The 22,503-nt window shown below is 33.5% G+C and overlaps 1 protein-coding gene across 1 annotated transcript in view; it reads left to right on the top strand.

Annotated features, from left to right (window-relative positions):
* Nucleotides 1–22,503, top strand: part of Lrp1b (LDL receptor related protein 1B) — a 1,852,169-nt gene that overhangs the window by 1,224,083 nt on the left and 605,583 nt on the right. Inside the window, 2 exon segments of the mRNA XM_047543195.1 lie at nt 4,389–4,563; nt 5,349–5,443. Coding sequence (XP_047399151.1) covers nt 4,389–4,563; nt 5,349–5,443 — 270 coding nt within the window.

The following is a 22,503-nucleotide window of genomic DNA, read 5'->3' as shown; positions in this document are numbered from 1 at the left end:
TAATATTTTATTCATATTTCTTTATCCTTCATAAAAAATTTTTAAATATGAAAAACTTACAGGTTTAAACATGCTGTTTCTGTCCTGTTGTTCTTTTGTTTCTATTCATGTATATTTATTTTCTCTCTCTCTCTCTCTCTCTCTCTCTTTTGTTTGAACCTCTTATGATAATGAATTTACTTTGAGAATTAGGAGGGAGGGCCTAAATTGAGCAATTTCTTTTCTCACAGAGGAATGAAATTTGCAATTGAGGGAGAAAAAGCAAAGCAGTTTAAATAAGAAATCAATTTAATTTGATTACTCTCCTAGCTATCTGATCAGTAGATTTCTTGATTTTTAAACTAGTAATCTCTTGTCCAAGGACAGAATTACTCACAAATTCTGCTTTGGTTTTGTGCCTAGAGAAAGCAGTAAAAATAATTTTTTTTGAAAAGTTTTTAGTTACTTTTCTTTTTAAACTGGCCAATTTCCATGCCTCCTACTTACCTACTATTCTAGGTATATTTCCCTTTCAGTATCCCTGGTATATTTCTTGAGTAGACCTACAATTCTTTAAGTTGAAGAACTGATCTTTCACTTCAAGCAACTAATATTAGATGAATGTCTAGATTCTCAGTACAGATTTTGCCTCCATTTGCTTTCTTTTGACATTTAAGCTAATCTGTGAATATGTGTTGATAGCACATAGTTTCTCCTGTCTGATTTAAGATTTTTGACATGCATTTGAAATTAAAATTTATCATTTATCAGAGAATTTGTGGCAGTGAAGGGCTTTTCAGAATATGTAATCTATGTTAGTTCAAGAAGTGAAAATCCCAGAAATAGAAAATTGAACTTTCTAAAAAAACCTTGCTCATAGGTATTGGTCTGACTTTCTTGAAATCAGAAGTTAAGAGTCATAAATTTATTATTTCAATATTTTATCAAGGACAGAGAAATATCATCAAACATGGTGATTTTTATCTTTTTCCTTTCTTACCTTTAAGTGGCACTTATCAGAGTACTCTTAAACAATTATACATGGTCAGTATATGGTGGACAAAAAAATCAAATTTTATTTTAGCCATTGAACTGATAATAAGAAACTCCAATCTGATGGATAGAAAGAAGAGGTAAGGATAATAAATTAGAATTTAGATTGCCTATGTTTGTGTTTAGATATGTATACTTTAACATAGACTTGAGAACTTATGTTTGATTTTTTTAGCTCAGTTCACATATATTTAGAATTCTAAATTAAACATGTTATGAATTGTTCACCAATTCACTAAAAATAGTTATATCGAAGGCAGTGTTGTCTACGTTTGGAATGAGGAGCTATCAAGATAAATTAGCCAGCAGCTAATCCTCAAGAATCTTATGTAGCTGCACAGTGGTTTGCACTTATAATCCCAGCAGCTCAGGAGACAGGAGTTTTGCAAGTTTAAATCCAGCCTTAGCAATTTAGCGAGGCCCTAAGCAACTTAAAAAGATCCTGCCTCAAAATAAAAAATAAAAAAGTCTGGGAATGTGGTTCAGGGGTTAAGTACCACTGGGTTCAATCCCCAGTACCAAAAATAAAAATAAAAAATAAAATCACATGTAAATGATAAAATAGCTGCTAAATAACTATCACATTAGCTAGAAGGTGATCTACCAGATACAGTCATGTTGAGTTAGGTAGATGATAAACATCTTTCTAGGTGAGATACACAGGAGAAATGAACAAGATTTCATGACTAAAGGGGCAATTTTGCCTGTCCACCGACCTATTTTGCATACAAATAGGCAAGATGGACAAGGGTATGAAATCCAAATAGTTCCCCTATAGTTTGTAAAGGTCCAGAAAAGTCTAGAAATCGGAAAACACATCAGTGTGATGATGTGTAGGTAATTGGTGAGAAATAATTTGGGAAAGTAGTTATATTTAGACTACAAAGAAAGACAAGCTATGAAATTTATACACTCACTTTCTGAGTGGTTGGAAGCTTTTGGATACATTGGAGCAAAGTAAGGTTGAAATCCAGAACTCTCTAGTCAGAGAAAAAAAATCTGGAAGCAACTAAATCAGTTGCTAGGAAGAGGAAAAGACGAGATGGTATTTCAAAATTAAAGATAGAAATAGATTTGAAAGAGCAAGAATATAGAATCAACAAGTACTAAATACTTATTAGTAGCTTACATTTGGCTATGTTTTACAATTTAATAGTAGCATGTATTCCATAGATCTTATGATCAAATCAGTCAGAAACGAATGAAATAATCTTGAGTAGAAATAATCAAAAAACTTCCTTTTTTCTTTCTATTTCTTTTTTTTGTTTGTTTTACCAATACCAAGCAATATAGGACAAAATATAGAAAGTATTAGGTGCTTGTACTGGTAAAGTGTCCCTTTGCCCTACATTGAGATACATAAACACACATCATCTAATATTCACAACAGTTTCTATAATGTTTAAGTTACTTCATTTTACAGATGAAAAAAGAGACTGAAAAACATTCACATAATTTTATCAATGATTTTAAAAAAAGAAAAAAAAAAAAAAAAAACCAAAAAAAACCAAGCAAACAGGCACCCAACCTGGAACCCAAACTTAAATCTCACTACTTATTATGTTGTTACTGCCTAACAACCAATACTCCAGAGGATGAAGGAGCAAATACTTAAAGATCCCAAGTGAGGCAAATAAGTCTTAGAAAGTTTAATTTTAAAGGGGTGGTGTATTACTATGGTGAAAAGGAAGAAAGGCAGGAAAGAGAGAGAGACAGAGAGAGAGAGAATATAAAGAAAGAAAGAGAATAAAAAAGGAAGAAAGAATAAACACACAAACTAGATGAGGATAACAAATAAGAATAACAAACTTGAAGTGTGAGGTTGAAAAATGAAGTAAGTTCACATTCAAAATGTAAAAATTCACCAATAAATTAATGATGAAGGGAATCTTGCAGAGTGACCAGGTAGCTGATTTAAGAATTGGAAGTATGGGGAATATTTTATAAGGATATCATGATTTAAAGTTATTTAGAAATAATGAAAGGTTTTTATTATTTAATTGATTATTTTTAGTTATAAATGACAGTAGAGTCCATTTTGACATAATTATACAAGCATGGAATATATATTATTCTAATTAGACTCCAGTCTTATGGATGTACATGATGGTGAGATTCACTGTGGTGTATTCATTTATGTACATAGGAAAGTTATGTCAGATTCATTTTTTGAGCAGAAAACTAGGTTCAACTGAGATTTGAGAAGCTAAACATGCAGTGGAATTTTACCATTCCACAGCTGTATCTTACAGCAGTTCTAGAACTACTGGGTCTCCATAACTTACTTTGCTACCTTAAATTTTGAACTAGTTGGCAAATTTTACAAATTGTGAAGTTTCACTTTCACATGAAAAATAGATCTAGTTTTATGACTTCTTTTGAAAAGAGAAGAAAGAAAAGTTGTAGTGATTCCACTAGAGTCAAGTCATAAATGTTCTGTGACTTTGACTGGAAGTAAAGCAAAACTTACAAGTATCTTATAAATTTAAGGAATAGTGATGTAAAACACTCTAGAAGTGAAATGTGCTAGAAAACATTAAAACTTTTTAAATAAAATAAAAACCAAAGTAGCCAATTACCATAGATTGAGGACCAATTTTTTTAAAGATTTTTTAATCTTCATCATTTTAACACTTTATTTTTTTCTTTAGTTAAAATGTGTAATTATATTTAAGACTAAACTTCATCATTGTTTTTAAAGATGCCTAATTTAATAATCAAGGAATAGCAACCCAAATATTTATATGGGCTGTACTATATTCAAACTTAATTAGATTTCAGTAATTTCTGCAGCATCTCACGTTGGAGGAATGTTAACAGGATTTTAGTTTATTCTCTCATATCTCATTCAATTCCTGTTAATTATCTATTTTGAAAGTTGTTCAACTCTAGTGATTTTTAGGAAAGTTGAATTATCTTATTCATTGCAGGAACAAATTGCCACTTAAAACATAAAATAGCCCATTTGTTGATGACCAGTGAGTACTTTCTCCTAACTAGAACTATGTGCTGCAAACTGGAGAAGCTATTACTCTAATTTAAATTTTGGTCACCTTGGCCCATAAGACTTCTGCCTATGTCTGTTCCAAAGTGTTTACTATTGAATCATTGACTGTTAGTGTAATTTCAATGCTAATTGTTGCTTCAGGTTTTCAAATGCCTCAGCAGAAAGACCTTAATGACTATTCATGCTTTAAGAAGGTTTGATAAGGGAATGAGATTACCATCTTGTACAATTTTAGCTAACAAATTAAGGTGTAAATTAAATTTTCCCTTAGACAGAAAATAACTTATTTGAAGAGCCAAGAGAATGAGAAACTTCATTCACTTTTAATTTTCCTTTTCCTCTTTTACAGATATTCAGAGTATCAGAGGGCTAGCAGTGGATTGGGTCTCCCATAATTTATACTGGATTAGCTCAGAATTTGATGAAACACAAATTAATGTGGCACGACTGGACGGTTCTTTAAAAACCTCAATTATCCATGGAATCGATAAGCCACAGTGTCTTGCAGCTCACCCAGTGAGGGGGTAAAGTATGATTATTTTTTTTTAAGTTTTTTCAAAATTCCATACTTTTGTTCTGATTTTATGTGAAAGCACTGTTTAATTAAGACTATTATCACCATTATTGATATTTATGTATATATATCAGCTGTAGAGTTAAAAAAGCAAATGTACATATGGTAATTGCAAGCTCCCTAGTTACATTTCTATTTGCAAAAAATATTATTTATGTGTATGTGTATATGTATTTATACATAGATAGATCTCATTAATTTATGTTTCTATGGAGTGGCAACTTGGAATAAAAGAGATGTGAGGAATGTTGTTGATTTTATTTTGAATGCCAATTTTTAATATTCACTGCTAAGTAGATCAGATTCTCCAATCTTCTGGTCAGTCATCATGTACCCTGGAGGGAGCATATACAGGGCTAGAAGAGATTCTCTCCAATCCTTCCAACAAGAATTGTTCAAATGAATTTATTCCCATCTAGTGTCTGACTTTTTACAGTCAAGAGGATTCAATCTTAATTAATTACTTAAAATGAATGAAAGTTACTGCAGTCAAAATTAAGTATTCAGTTTTGAATGCAGGAGGAAAAGGAGAATGAGACAATTCTCCTTCAATGACAAACAAAAGCTAGAGTGGTGCTTTTTTTCCTAGGCAACAAATGGCTTGACAATTTTAGACCTTTCTGAAAAGAATTAATCCCAAATAAGGACTATATTAATGGCATTTACTTTATACTTTAATACTTATCAAGTATATCAACATCTAATATTTTTAATCCACATCTGTTTTGAATTAAGGAAACTCTACTGGACAGATGGAAATACAATTAACATGGCAAATATGGATGGCAGTAATAGCAAGATTCTTTTTCAGAATCAAAAGGAACCAGTAGGTAAGTATTATGTTTTTAGTAGTTAATCACAGCTGCTTTCAATGTGACAAACCTTTTCATGTACAATACACTTTTGATCTGGAGCCCAGAAGAAAACATTACAGATTAGTAATAAAAATCAGGAACTGATGAGTTTCATTGAATTTATTGTCTCTCTTTGAGGTGTAGGAAGAAAATCCCCTCTTATCTCTTAGTTCTTATGTGGGCTCTTGGGCATGATCTAGGAACCTGATTAACAAGAGAAATTCATACAAGTTTTATGAGTTTTACATTTACATAGTACATGGGGATCCTTACAAGAGAGCAATGTCTGAAGGAATGACTTTAGTATGGTTCATATATATATATATATATATATATATATATATATATATTATTTTAGACAGAGAACAATAATAAATTTATGAAGGGGAAGCAGAAAAGATGATATCCAGAATAGGGTAGTAAATTCTAGGGATATTACCAAGAGATATATGGGGTAGGGATGTAAAAGCCACTGGAAGATAAGGATTACTTCGGAGTTTGTGTGTTCAGGTTTACTCTAGCCACAATTTACAGTCTCTGATGACCAAGACAGTTTTCAAGGCTTGGTACACAAAGAACATTCCTCACCAAGAATTTTATGACTTGTTGCATATGGGACAATACAGGCCAAATGGCCCTTTGTGAAGCTACAGTTCCATAGGTAATCACAAGTTGAAATCACCAATATTTTTTCACATTTTGTCTTAATCCCTTCACAGGTAAAGGAGAGAATACTTTTTATCTGCATAGGAAAATAGGCCCTTCCAATATGAGAATTTTTGCATTGTATTAAGTACTGAGTTTGCTAAAAATGTAATATAATTAGTAAAGAAGTTATTTTTACTGATAAGGATCTGAAATACTATTACAGCGTCAATACAACATATTAAGGCTTCCCTTGGCCATCATTCCTGTGTCATTATTAATAGTTAACAATGGTCTGGGTTTAAAAACTTAGTAGTTTTCAGATGTTTTCATTCAGTTTACAAGATGTTTATTTCATTTGGCTACCTTCACCAACTCTTGCAAATTATCAAATAAAACACATTACTAAAGAAAACCCTGATTTTTTTCCCATAAAAAACCTTGAAAATCTTAAATCCGGAAGAAAATGTTATATATTTGTACATAGATATCTGTACATTATATTATTCCTTTAATCACTCTTCATATTTGTATGTATGTATGTCTTTGAGAGGCAAGAATTATCATGCCATTGATTTGTCCTTTCAAAGTACCTTTTAAAAAATTCAATAATAGCCTACATTTTGATGCTACATTAAATATACAAATGATGAACTAGATGACAGAAATCATAATTTTGCAGTATATTTTTTTTAATCTGAGAAAATAATATACCATGAAGTTTTTCAGCAATTTTTTTTAGTTGCAAGAATGTGAAAATATAACGACTTGAAGAAATTCATTGGCAATATTAATGATTCAATAAGGGTGTATATCACTAAGATTTGAAATATATAATTCTTTTCATGTAGTCTATGAAGTAAACCTTTGATATAAAATGATACTGTTAACAGCTATTTTCTTTGGACTGTTTGTTCTAAGATTTGTACACAATTGAAATTCAGGATAGTGTTAGAAATTAAAGGCAGATTGAAATGCTAATGCTTCTGTGTGGAAGATGATAGAACAAAAGAAACAAGGGGCTCCACAAGATTAGGGCCATACAAAAGACTTAATTTGAACAAATGCAATTCAGTTGGTACTTATCTGGGGTTGTTCAGAACATTAAATACTGAAAAGTATGATGGAAATAACATGAGCAAATAAATTCTTTACACTATAATTTAGTGGCTGTGGCCTAAACCTAAATGCTAATTTATATGCTTGTTTCTATAACTAGGAAAACCTTATCTCCTTTAATACTAAATATCCATTTTCCTACTCAAAATAAATTAAGTAAAAACTCTTAAGAGCTTATACTTTTTTAAAAAAACAAGTTTGTAAGGGAAGAATTAATGTCACTATTTGCACTTTGTTGTTGGTCACTTCAATGCTGTGTATCAAATATATTTTGACTATAAATATAATGATGATTCAGCATTCAGTGACAAATATTGGATATCTACTGCAGGCCAGTTATTGTTGTATTTGACAATTTTAAAATGCAATCTCAGAATGGCACTAAAGCATTATAATTTGTTCAAGACATACTGTTTTGGCTTAAAGGACTCAGAACCTCATGTTTGCATATGTCACTCAGAACCTTATTACAAACTGCATCTTAGATCAACATCAAGCTTGGCTTATGAGTCAGACATTCATTTATTCCATAAATAGACTTCTACTGAGTACCAGATTTTGCAGTGGGTCTAGTGATAAAAATTCGTCACTGTTCTTTTCCATTAAGGGCAGAGAAACCTAAATTATTTTAGTTTCCATTAAGGAAATTTAATTCTGTAACTTTAAACAAGTTAATTGTTAGTTTAATGGTGCTTGGTTTCCTTAGCAATATAATCGTGACAAAACATCTTTTTATTTTTAAAGTTCACATGAAGAATTGAGTGAGAAAAACTCACGAGAATAAACATCTAGCCCTTTAGGAAGCTATATTAGGAAGAATGAATGAAATAAATTTCATAGAAATCTAACAGTAAATATATGTAACTATATGGACCTGTGAGATTAAAAATTCTAGGAAAATATGAGGGTGTAAATCTACAGTGTCTTGCTGCTAATCCTCAGAGACAAACAAATTCGAGGTACCTGGGTTCTCCTCTCTGTTCTTCCCAACATAGACCCAAGCAAAAAGACAACTGGGTCATCACCTTGCTCTGGCTGTGGTTTACAAATAGACATTTCTTCTAATAACTTCTTATTCTAGCTAACTAATCATGTTAACCAGGAACTAAGATCAGTGGTCTTCCCCCTGCACAATGAAATGATGAAACTTTCATCCATAAATATGTGTAATAAATTATTTGACTTTTTTTTGTTTCCAAAATTAAGATACTCTGTGACAAATGCCCAGTCTGCTGTGTTCTGTCCTGTATTTGTCTGGTACAGAAATCCTTACTTTAGTTCCAAGGAGGTAAAGAGTGATCAGATGAGGTCTCTTCTACCTGTTCTTCCTAAGCTCCCTACCTTTAGTATCGTTTCTATGTTGTAGGTTGCTAACATCTCCTTTGAATCTTAACTGCAATCTAAATTAAATTGTTCAAGGTCTAAGTATAGAGAACAAAGGAAATTCTGAAACTCAGAAGTTCGTAGAAACTTCAGGAAATCAGTTTCTAGCAACTATCATATTCACATGAAATATGCCTTATGCTGTATTTGAGGGATAGCATCATTGGGGAAAGGAAGTTTGGGAGTCAAACAAATCTATATATAAATCCCTGCTTTGATGTTATTAACTCTGATTTTTAGTTTAATCATCTATAAAATAGATTAGTATATAAATTTGGAAATTAAATGGGAGTGTAAGGTGTATATGCAATATCTCATGTTCCACTAATTGCATACTTACTTAGATACAGCAAAGAATTCTTTTATGTGTTCTAGAAAACAAATGCAAGGCTATTCGTTAAACCATTGTTTGTCATAATATAAAAAGTTTGGAGAGAGCCCCTAAATCTTCATCAAATCAATGCCAAAATCATTGAAAAAACTAAGCAGAAGAATCATACTTACATACTTAGCACGTAATACTATTTGTATAATTTAAAAATGAAATGCAAAACATTAATATATATTGCTTATTGATGTACCTAGTTATAAAACTATGGACAAGAGTAACTGGAAATGAAAACATCAATTTTATAATAGAAATTTTCTTTAGGAGGAGACATTAATAATGTTAGAAATGGAACATTCATGTTTATCAAATGGTATTTTAATAGTAAAATTTAGTGCATGTTTAAGATAAAGATCCCAGAGCTGAGGAGACAAGACAGCAGATTAGCAGAAAGTGGCTTTTCTCACTGCTCTGACTCTGGACTCAAACATCAAGAAAAGTACTTCTCTGGGAGGTGAGTGAAAAAAGCATTCTTCTTATACTCAATATTGGATAGAAAGCCTTGAATACTGGGAAATTTGGGATACATAAGACAAGGATAAGAAACAGAATTGGAACTGAGCTCCTGGCAGAAGCAGGAAAATTAGTACACAAGGTCTGAAAATACTGTAAGGTACTGGGAAAGTCTTGGTGTGGTAAATCCCAGGATCAGAGGGATAGCCTCCCCTGGGCTGACCCAGAGGCTATTTAGCTCATTAAAATGGTGCACAAATGTAACTTGGTCTGCTTGCTGTGCACGGGGAGTTCAAGCTGGAGACATTTTGTACTTCCATGCAGCACTGGTGCCAACTCAGACAGGGAACTTAGATTTTTGAGTTTAGAGCTGAAAACAATATAGGAATCCTGCAGATGCCAACCATGAGATCTAAATTGAACCTAACAAAGCAGGAGAAATTCTGGTAGGGTGAATTTCTGACATGGATACCATTTTTTCTGGGGGTAATACAGGTCAGAGAGGCTGGGGAAAACCTGCTTTCCCCAACTCCCTTGAACCTGTCAGTGCCCAGGACCAGTAACAGGGAGTGGCTCAGGAATCTGGAACAGGAAGAGTGACTGAACTCAGTGCTCAGAAACAGTCCTCAAGAGGTTATAAAGGACAGTATCTCAAACAACAGAACAGGCAAAAGACTGACTCCTTCCCACAAGTGGTGCCCTGGAGAGAGTAATGGGGTACAGTTCTAGAAATGCATTAATTCATTATCACCCAAAAACTCCCCACACAGTGAAATACCTGGGGCAATACCAGACCTGAACCCTGCTCCTTGGAGCTTCACTTGCAGAAACTCATCTTATAGAACCCATCAGCAGCTATACCTTGGAAGTGAAGCCTAAAGTATCTTCTACAGCTCCTCACAGCATCCTGCTGAAAAGGGAAGCTGAGAAATGGAAAGACAGTTTGGAACAGACACAAGCATATACTCTCATTGACTATTATGTTGTTTTGTTTTTGTTTTCATTTTGATTTTGTTTTATTTTGTTTTTGAACTTACACTGATTAGTATACAATTGTAAATATACTGATTGATACATGATGGACATTTATACATTTGTATATATATATTTGTTTCTCCATTTGGAATTTTATCATTTCTTGAAGATAGTTATTTTTTCATGCTCTGTTTTTGAGGTTTAAGGTTTTTGATTAGTATATTTTGGGTTGATTTTTTATTATCTGTTTCACAACTCTGTCTCCATTTGTTTCTATTTTTTTCTTTTTTCTTGCTAATAGACAAACTCTATAGTTCCCTATAATTTCATTTTTCAACCTTCCTTTAATTCTCTTATTGTTTTTTCTCCCCCACTACTCATAAACACATTCTATATCACCTCTGCGTTTACCCTTTTCACCTTTTGAATCTATGAACTATTCTATACCACCCATCTCGTCTTCTTACCCTCAGTGAACTACATCTTTAGACACATATACATTTTCATATGTTTATTTTTCTCATTTCTAGCATTTTTTGAAGAACAAAGATGTTTAATTAGTTTTTATCATTTTTTGTTGCTGCCTGCAGCAACAATCCCATGGGAATTTATTGGAGGCGAACTGGGAATGAACTACTTCTATTTCTCGGCTGCTTTTTTGCTTGTTTGCTAGTTTATAGAAGAAGAGAGGCTTGCTTGCTTTTAGAGGTCCTACACTTTCAGAGAGAGGCTACTGCTTTCAGAAAGGCTATGTTTTCAGAGAGGCTATGTTTTCAGAGAGGCTGTGCTTTCAGAGAGGCTATGCTTTCAGAGAGGCTACTTCTTAGAGGTCTGCTGCTTCTTCTTAGAGGGGCGTCTTAGAGGTGTGGCCAGAGGTGCGTTCTAGAGGTATGTCTTAGTGGTGCGTCCTATGTCCCATCAGAGGTGCTGCTTATCAGAGGTGCTTCCTATAGATGCGTTCCTTCATCCTTTGTCCAGGTGAAGAGAATGTCTTATATACACTAAGGCAGCCAATCAGCTTAGGATTAGCAGAACGATTAGAGCACACGCCACAGTACCAATCAAGAAAGAATGAGGAACACGTGTTGACCATGAGGGCTGAAGAGACATCAACCAATCAGGCAAAAGGTCATGAGATTATGCCATGTTAACACTAATTATGCACCACCTCTTGGCCCAACACCAGCTGCCATCCTAGAGTCACTTAAACATGTCTCCACAATTTTTCATTTATTCTTTTATTTCTATTTTTTAATTTTTATTTTATATATTTTTTCTGTCACTTATTTGTTTCCCTTAACTCTCTTACTCTCTTTTCCTCTGCTAAGTCAATCACTATTGATCTCTCTTTCACTCTTCCTTTAATTTTTTACTTCTATTTTTTTATCCCCTCTTTCATAATCATCATATCCTACATCACTTTTGTTCTACCCCTATTCACCACCTGAAATTGTAAACTCTTTTGTAAACTTACTGTTTATATTGTGGGCAACAAGTGATCATATTCTTTCTGATTATTGTGACAACATTGTAGATTCTATACCAGGAACTATTTGCTTTAATGCTGTGTATTGTTTACATTGGTTGATGTTACTATCTGTCTTCTCCTAACCTGTGAGGTACTAGAAACCTTCAGTGACCCTGTAAGTTCACAGGGTAGAAACTCTACTGCTTCAAAATCAATTTTTAGATGAGTAGACACACAAAAACATGAAAAAGGAAAGGAGAAAGTCACCCCAAACAAACCAAAATACTTCAATAACAGAATCCAACACTACCACAATGGAAGAAATGTCAGCGAAGAAGTTTAGAATGTTCACAGTTAAATTAATCTTTGAGATAAAAGATGATATGAGGGAGAAAATACAGGAAACAAAGGATTATTTCAATAAAGAGATAGAGATTCTGAAAAAAAATTAAGCAAAAATCCTTGAAATGCAGGAATCAATAAAACCAAATTAAATATTCACTGGAAAGCATCACCAGCAGGCTAGACCACTTATTCACCAGAGTTTCATGTGATGAAGTCAACATATACGATCTTGAAAATAAAGGTGCCCATGGAAAAAAGAAGATAATAGAACATGTACAAAACTTTCAAGAAATATGGGATTACATGAAAGGACCAAACATAAGATTTATCAGGATAGACAAAGGCTCAGAGATACAAACCAAAGGAAAGCACCATCTTTTCAATGAAACAGTATATGAAAATTTCCCAAGTCTTAAGAATGAAATGGAAAAATCAAATACAGGAGGCATATAGGACTGCAAATATACAAGATGATAACAGACCCACACCAAGGCACATTTTGTGAAATGCCTAACATATAGAATAAGGATAGAATTTTAAAGAATGTCAGAGAAAAATGACTAGTCATATTTAAAGGGGAACCAATCTCCATCGCAGCTGATTTTTTTTTTTTTTTTTTTTTTTTTTTTTTTTTTTAACCAAGACCTTTAAAGCTAGAAGGTCTTGGAATGGTATATACCAAGCCCTGAAATAAAATGGAAATAAACCAAGAATACTAGATACTGCAAATAAAGCTTCAGAATTGATGATGAAATAAAAATCTTCTACAATAAACGATGATTAAAAGAATTCATAATTAGAAAACCTATACCACAAAACACATGCAACAAAATATTTCATGAAGAAGAAATGACAAATAAAAGTGAAAACTGGCAAAGGGAAGAACTACACTAGAGTTGAAAAAAACCCAGAAGTGAATTTAAAAAAAAAAAAAAGGAAATAAATCAAAATGACAGGGAAAAATGTAATTTCTCAATAAAAATATGTAATGCAAATGGCGTAAACTACTCAATCAAAAGACACAGACTGGCAGATTGAATTAAAAAGCAAGACTCAACAAAATGCTGTCTCAAAGTGTCGCTGTGTCTTGCACAATGAGGGATCAGATAACCACATAGAGGTATGAGCCAGATGAGAAATTTAAAGTTGGAAATAATTAATAAAAAAGAAAAGACAAATGCACAGGAAAATAGTTTCACAGCAAGGACATTGTGGAAGGAATGGACCTGGTGAATCCAATCTTAAAGAATGAGGCTCCATGTGCTTTACTTAGGAAGCACTTTTACATTTATTGTAAAGCCATGTGCTTTACAATAGGGAAGCACATTGAAGGGATTTATTTTGAGAAAAAGGATTTTAAGATTAAACAAGAAGTGAGAGGCTATGGGGAAACTGACCTGATTGGATACTTATCACTTGTACAATAATGCCTCTGTCAGGCAGCTAGCACCTCAAGGCTATTTGGGTTCACTGGTATCTCTTTCCACCTTCGGAGAGTTGTGCTTGAATCTAGGGTTGTTTGGACCAATAAATTACAAGGTATATCATAGAATTCTCTTTGAGCAGGATGTTGCCAAGGCAAGAGAGTGGTCTCAGATTGGTGAGATGACACAGAGAGTTCTCCAAGGGGCATGCCTCCACTTAGAGATGGCTCAGACAAGTCCACAATTTGTTCACAGCTCTTAACATCCAAGACTCATCTCACAGGCAAAGACACACAGACCGAAGGTAAAAGGATGGGGGGGAAAAAAAGCATATCATTCACAAGCAGGGATTTCTATCCTTATATCAGATAGAGAAAATTTCAAGCCAAAGTTAATCGGAAGAGACAAAGGAGGGTATTTAATATTGCTTAAGGTAATTATCATCAATGAGACATAACCATCATAAATGTTTATGCCCCAAACAGTGGAGCATCTACATCAAAATTTTCACTATTTCAGGAATTGAATAGATCTCAACACAATAATACTCATAATACTCAGTGACTTCAGCATGCCTCTCTCATCACTGGATAGATCCTTCAAACCAAAACTAAAAAAAGAAGCTATAGAACTAAAAAGTATAATTAATAATTTAGGTTTAACAGACATATATAGAATGCTTCATCCATCAATGAATACACTTTCTTCTCAGCAGCACATGTATCCTTCCCTAAAATAGATTATATCTGAGGTCACAAGACAACTCATAGAAGATATAAAAAAATATAGATGATACCTTGCTTTTTATCAGATCAAAACGGAATGAAATGAGAATGATAAAATAAAAAGATGCTACTATAACACCTGAAGACTAAATAAGATGCTATTGAAAGACCAGTGGATAGCTGAAGAAATCAGAAATGAAATTAAAAAAAAATACTTAGAGGAACATGAGAATAGTGACACAACTTATCAAAATACCTGGGACACTGTGCAGGCAATTCTATGAGGAAAGTTCATTGTATTGAGATCATTCATTAAAAGAATAGAAAGTTTCCAAATAAATAATTTTACTTTATATCTCAAAGTTCTAGAAAAAAGAACAAATCAATACCAAAGGAAGACAGAAAATAATTAAATCAGATCCAAAATCAATGAAATTGAAACAAAAATAATTTAAATAATCAAAACAATGTTGGTTCTTTGAAAACATAAATAAAGTTGTTAAACCCTTAGCTAAGCTAAGGGATAAAAAGAGAGAGAAAACGCGAATCACTAAAATTCATGATTAAAAAAAAAGTAACACCATGGACATTACTGAAATAAAGATGATAATTAGAAACTACTTTGAAAATCTATACTCCAAGAAAATAGAAGACATCAACAAATTCCTAGAGACATATGAACTACCTAAATTGAATCAGGAGGACATAGCAAATTTAAACAGATCAATTTCAAGAAATGAAATGGAAGACACCATCAAAAGTCTACCAACAAAAAAACCCCCAAGATCAGATGGATGCTCAGCTGAGTTCTACAGACCTTCAAAGAAAAACTTTCCACCAACAGTCCTCAAATCATTCCCAGAAATATAAAAGGAGGGAACACTTACAAACTCATTCTATGAGGCTAGTATCACCCTGATACTAAACCAAAGATATGTCAAGGAAAGAAAATTTCAGACCAATATCCTTGATGAACATAAATGCAAAAATTCTTAATAAAATTCTGGCAAATCATATATGAAAACATATTACAAGATTAGTGCAGCATGATTGAGGGGGTTCATCCCAGGGATGCAAGGTTGGTTCAACATTTGGAAATCAATAAATGTAATTCACCACATCAATATGACTTAAAACTAAGATTCATACGATCTTCTTAATACATGCAGAAAAGACATCTGACAATATACAGTACCTTTCATGTTCAAAAACACTAGAAAAAAACTAGGGATCGTAGGAACATACCTCAACATTGTAGCATTGTAAAGCTATCTATACTAAGCCCAAAGCCAACATCGTTCTAAATGGAAAAAAATTTGAAAGCATTCCTTCTGTACAGTGCCAAGAAGACAGAGATACCCTCTTTAACCACTTCTATTCAATGTGGTCCTAGAAACCCTAACCAGAGCAATTAAACCAAAGAAAGAAATTAAAGGGATATGAATAGAGAAAGAAGAACTTAAACTATCCCTATTTGCCAATTACATAGTTCTATATGTAGAATTCTCAAAAAAACCTCCTTCAGAAAGCTTCTTGAACTCAAAAAATTCATCAAAGTAGCAGCATATAAAATTAAAACCCATAAATAAACTATGTTCCTATACACCAATGATGAATGAGCTGACAGGGAAATCAGGAAAACTATCCCATTCACAATAGTCTCAAAAGAAAGAAAAAAGAAATACTTGAGAATCAATCTAACAAAAGAAGTGAAGTACCTCTCCAATGAAAACTACAGAACACTGTAAAAGAAATTAAAACTTTAGAAGGTGGAAATATCTCTCATGTTCTTCAATAGGTAGGATTAATTTTGTCAAAATGTCCATAGTACCAAAAGTGCTATACAGTTTTAATGAAATTTCTATTACAATTCCAAAGATGTTCTTCATGGAAATAGAAAGAGCATTCTTGGAATTCATTTGGAAAAATAAGAGACTGAGAATAGCTAAAACAATCTTTAGTGAGAAAAGTGACATAGGAGGCATCACAATACCTGACCTTAAATGGTACTACAGACTTATAGTAACAATAACAGCATGATGTTGACACAAAAACAGACATGAAGACCAATAGAACAGAATAGGAGACACAGAGAAAAACCCACATAAATACAGTAACCTCATACTAAGCAAAGGCACCGTAAACATACATTGAAGAAAAGATATCCCCTTCAACAAATGGTGCTGGGTAAACTGGAAAACCATGTGTAGCAGAATTATATTTAACCCCTATCACTCACCATGCACAAAACAATTCAAAGTGAATTATGTGTTTTGATTTTATATTTTGCTACTTTGCTGAATTCATTCATTAGTTCTAGAAGTTTTCTAGAGTTTTTTGGATCCTCTAAATACAAAATCATGCCATAAGCAAATAGTGAGAGCTTGAGTTCTTCTCTTCCTATTCTTATCTCTTTAATTCCTTTGGTCTGTCTAATTGCTCTGGCTAGTATTTCAAGGACAATGTTGAATAGAAGTGGTGAAAGAGGGCATTCCTGTCTTCTTCCAGTTTTTAGGGGGAATGCTTTCAATTTTTCTCCATTTAGAATGATGTTGGTCTTGGGCTTAGCATAGATAGCCTTTACAATGTTGAGGTATGTTCCCACTATTCCTCTTTTATCTAGTGTTTTAAGCATGAAGGTGCTGTATTTTATCAAATGCTTTCTTAGCATCTATTGAAATACACTTTTTTTAGTTGTAGATGGACACAATACCTTAACTTTATTTATTTATATGTGGTGCTGAGGATTGAACCCAGTGCCTCACATGTGCTAGGCAAGTGCTCTACCACTGAGCCACAATCCAAACCCTCATCCAGAGTTTTTGATGCATTTTTTTCCTATACCAAAAGGCTTTGCAGTGTTTAAAGTAGATTAAAACTACACTTCATGGTAACTTTTTTTCCAGTCCTGAAAACTGAATCCAGGGTTTCATGCATATTAGACAAGTGCCCTATCACTGGATGACACCCTGGCCCTTTTATTCTTTCTATTTTGAGACAGGGCCTTGCTAAGTTGTCCAGACTGACCTTGAATTTGTGATCCTCCTGCCTCAGCCACCTGACTAACTAGGACTACAGGCATGAGCTACTGTGCCTGCCTATATATATATATATTTTTTTTTTAAGTAATATTTTCTCTATGTGTGCCCAAACCATTTTCTTAAAATTCATTTAATATTTTATATTGTTTACTAACCCAGATGGAATACTGAAATAGTTCAGAATGTGTGCTCCATTTTTAAAGATTTTTTAAAAAATTACTTTAAAGACATTTTTAAAGGAGTAAATGAAACTCTGATTTATTCACATATTTTATTTCAATGACATTACTTTGTGAATGTGTGGTATTGGAATAATACTTAATAGAAATATCTGTTGGTTATGGAACTGTTTGAAGTTGTGATACAATTATACAAACATTTTTGATTATATTTAAATTTAAACTGCTATTTAATGTACAATCAAGGTTAAATCTTACAAGGACACAATTACAGAAGAGTTCATGCCATGGCAATCCCATGATTCTTTCAGAACTATTGCCTTGAAATGATTATTAAGATGAATTTTATAGTACTGCAAATGGCATATGAATACGTGAAAAAAATAAATTCAAATCTGTTTTTGCTGTTATACATGCTTATCATACTCATGAAATAGGTATATATATATGGAGACATTTATCACCACATCATTTAGTAATTATAATTTTATTTACCCATTGCAAGCAATTATTATGATTATTATTTAATGATGTGTTTGCCTAGGTGAATGAACTCGGGCTTAAACTGCCTGCCTACTGCAGTCCTTAAATAATTCCCATGAAGAAAATTAGGTGATTAAGAAAGGAGGAGCCACTGCTCAGCTGAGTTTCTTCTCAAGAATAATGTTGTGATTTTATTATTTTTTCCCAGAAAGTGAAGAGAAAGCAATACTCTGTTTGGTGAGGTTGGGGCAGTAGTAGTTCATGACATTTATTTATTTATTTTTTTAACTTTTTAATGTGACCTGTATTCTCACCATGAAGCCACACCTCTGTGTTTGCATGCACTGAATGTAAGATCTCTGATTCTATAGAATGATAAGTATTTGACAACAAAAGTAATATAGTTATGTTGCATACTTTTTAAGTACTTACAGATGTCAAATGCTGGGGAAATGCTTTGCATTGATCATCTCGCTGCAATCACTTCTGAAAGGATTTCTTATCTTCCCTTTATAGATTTAGAGTCTGAGACTCATTGAAACAAGTTAGTTGCCCACATTGAAAGTTGGGATTCAAATACAAGTTTATTTCTTCCAAAGCCATATTAAAGCTGAACCATTTATACTACACAGGCTGGTCATAGTAATAGTAATAACCTGACCTCAAGCGAGGACCAGGGAATAAACACGGTACTCTTTCAAGCTTTGAAAGGGGGAAAGAGACAAATGCATTTATTGATTTCCTGATGTTGAACCAACCTTGCATTCCTGGGATGAAACCCACTTGATCATGGTGCACTATTTTTTTAATATGTTTTTGTATGCGATTTGCTAAAATTTTGTTGAGAATTTTTGCGTTGATATTCATTAAGGATATTGGTCTGAAATTTTCTTTCCTCGATGTATCTCTGTCTGGTTTAGGTATCAGGGTAATATTGGCTTCATAGAATGAGTTTGGGAGGGTTCCCTCCTCTTCTATTTTATGGAATACTTTGAGAAGTATTGGAATGAGCTCTTCTTTAAAGGTTTTCTAGTACTCGGCTGAGAACCCATCTGGTCCTGGACTTTTCTTTGTTGGTAGGCTTTTGATGACTTCTTCTATTTCATTACTTGAAATTGGTCTATTTAAATTGTGTATGTCCTCCTCGTTCAGTTTAGGCTTAAAGTCAAGAATCACATGATTATTTCAATAGATGCAGAAAAAGCATTTGATAAAATATAGCACCCCTTCATGCTCAAAACACTAGAAAAAATAGGGATAGTGGGAACATTCCTTAACATTGTAAAGGCCATCTATGCTAAGCCCATGGCTAATATCATTCTAAATGGTGAAAAACTGAAAGCATTCCCCCTAAAAACTGGAACAAGGCAGGGATGCCCTCTTTCACCACTTCTTTTCAATATCGTCCTTGAAACTATAGCCAGAGCAATTAGACAGACGAAAGAAATTAAAGGGATACGAATAGGAAAAGAAGAACTCAAACTATCCCTATTTGCTGATGATATGATTATATACTTAGAGGAACCAGGAAATTCCACCAGAAAACTTTTAGATCTCATAAGTGAATTCAGTAAAGTAGCGGGATATAAGATCAATGCTCATAAATCTAAGGCATTTTTATACATAAGTGATGAATCTTCAGAAAGAGAAATTAGGAAAACTACCCCATTCACAATAGCTTCGAAAAAAGTAAAATACTTGGGAATCAATCTCACAAAAGAGGTGAAAGACCTCTACAATGAGAACTACAGAACACTAAAGAAAGAAATTAAAGAAAACCTTAGAAGATAGAAAGATCTCCCATGTTCTTGGATAGGAAGAATTAATATTGTCAAAATGGCCATACTACCAAAAGTGCTATACAGATTCAGTGCAATTCCAATTAAAATTCCAATGATGTACCTTACAGAAATAGAGCAAGCAATTATGAAATTCATCTGGAAGAATAAAAAACCCAGAATTCCTAAAGCAATCCTTGGCAGAAAGAGTGAAGCAGGGGTATCGCAATACCAAATCTTCAACTCTACTACAAAGCAATAGTAACAAAAACGGCATGGTATTGGTACCAAAATAGAAAGGTGGATCAATGGTACAGAATAGAGGACACAGACACAAACCCAAATAAATACAATTTTCTCATACTAGACAAAGGGACCAAAAATATGCAATGGATAAAAGATAGCCTCTTCAACAAATGGTGCTGGGAGAATTGGAAATCCATATGCAACAGAATGAAACTAAACCCATATCTCTCACCATGCACGAAACTCAACTCAAAATGGATTAAGGACCTCGGAATCAGACCAGAGACCCTGCATCTTATAGAAGAAAAAGTATGTCCAGAGCTTCAACATGTCGGCTTAGGACCAGACTTCCTCAACAGGACTCCCATAGCACAAGAAATAAAAGCAAGAATCAATAACTGGGATAGATTCAAACTAAAAAGCTTTCTCTCAGCAAAGGAAACTATCAGCAATGCAAAGAAAGAGCCTACAGAGTGGGAGAAAATCTTTGCCAATCATACTTCAGATAGAGCACTAATCTGTAGAATCTATAAAGAACTCAAAAAACTCTACACCAAGAATGCAAATAATCCAATCAACAAATGGGCATGAATAGACACTTCACAGAAGGAAATGAATAGACACTTCACAGAAGAAAATCTACAAGCAATCAACAAACATATGGGAAAATGTTCAACATCTCTAGTAATAAGAGAAATGCAAATCAAAACCATCCTAAGATTCCATCTCACCCCAGGTAGAATGGCGATTATCAAGAATACAAGCAACAACAGGTTGTTGGCGAGAATGTGGGGAGAAAGGTACACTCATACTTTGCTGTTGGGGCTGCAAATTAGTGCAGCCACTCTGGAAAGCAGTATGGAGACTCCTTAGAAAACTTGGAATGGAACCACCATTTGACCCAGCTATCCCACTCCTTGGCCTATACCCAAAGGACTTAAAATCAGCATATTACAGAGACACAGCCACATCAATGTTCATAGCTGCTCAGTTCACAATAGCCAGATTGTGGAACCAACCTATATGTCCTTCAATTGATGAATGGATAAAGAATCTGTGGTATATATATACAATGGAATATTACTCAGCCATAAAGAATGATAAAATTATGTCATTTGCAGGCAAATGGATGAAATTGGAGAATATCATGCTAAGTGAGTTAAGCCCATCTCAAAAAACCAAAGGACGAATGATATCGCTAATAAGTGGATGATGACACATAATGGGAGGTGGGAGGGGTTAGTGTTAGGGTTAGAGTTAGGGTTGGGGGGGGCAAGAATGGAGGAAGGAAGGACTGTATAGAGGGAAAAGAAGGGTGGGAGGGGTGGGAGGGAAAGGAAAAAATAACAGAATGAATCAAACAACATTACCCTATGTAAATTTATGATTACACAAATGGTATGCCTTTACGCCATGTACAAACAGAGAAACAACATGTATCCCATTTTTTTACAATAAAAAAATACTATAAAAAAAAAAAGAGAGACAAATGCAGGTGCCCCTGAGAAATGGAGATCCAATAAGGACATTGCAGTCAGCTTTTCTAAGCAACCAGGAATGTGCAAGAACCAATTTCACCTCTGTGACAATTGTGCTTCACAATTAATTATTTCTGATTTTCTAAAAGTTAGTTTTAAGTGGCTATGCCACTGACACACTGGACTTTGTTAACTTGTTGAAATCTCTTTTCCTATAATAATTCACTAATTTTACCTATTTATCTGCTAGTTTCTGTTTTTGATTTTTTGGTAGAGAAGTTTTATATTTATCTTTAATTTTTTTATTTGTACACAAAATAATTATACACAATGTGGAATTTGTTGTTACATGTTTGTACATACATACATTATTACCACATAGTTTGGTCAATTTTGTTCCTTGGAATGGTCCCTTTCCCTTCTCTCCTCTGCCCCTGGTCCCCTTCCTCAACTCTGCTTAGTTGCGGTTAAATCCAGATGTGTGACATATTTGATACAGAAATGCATCATAATCTTTTCAAAACTCTCAATTTGGCATTTTATGAATATTTATCACTAAAGACTGAGTAATTGCTGTCTTCAGCAACTGGGGCTAAATAAGTTGTTTCTGTTAAATACAAATTAGCATACCAGTTACCATTGTTGAACTAAATATTCACAATTAAGATTTATTGCTCAGTTTTGGATACATTAAGTGCTTGGGGCAGTTTACATAGTAGAAGATTTTGATTTACTACTTTAAGTAATTTCCATGTTTAAAATACCTTCATATTATGAATTTTATCCCTTAAGCCTCATATAAAGCAACTTTGTCAGTCAGCATTATCCTACATGACTTATTCTTAAGGATCTAGTGCATTATATATTTTATTTCCCTGACATTCACCTTTTATTTTTAATATAATG

Source organism: Sciurus carolinensis, chromosome 3 (assembly GCF_902686445.1).
Source record: "Sciurus carolinensis chromosome 3, mSciCar1.2, whole genome shotgun sequence".
NCBI lineage: Eukaryota > Metazoa > Chordata > Mammalia > Rodentia > Sciuridae > Sciurus > Sciurus carolinensis.
Note: the sequence above shows the minus strand (reverse complement) of the source record. Positions and strands in the feature narration are given on the sequence as shown.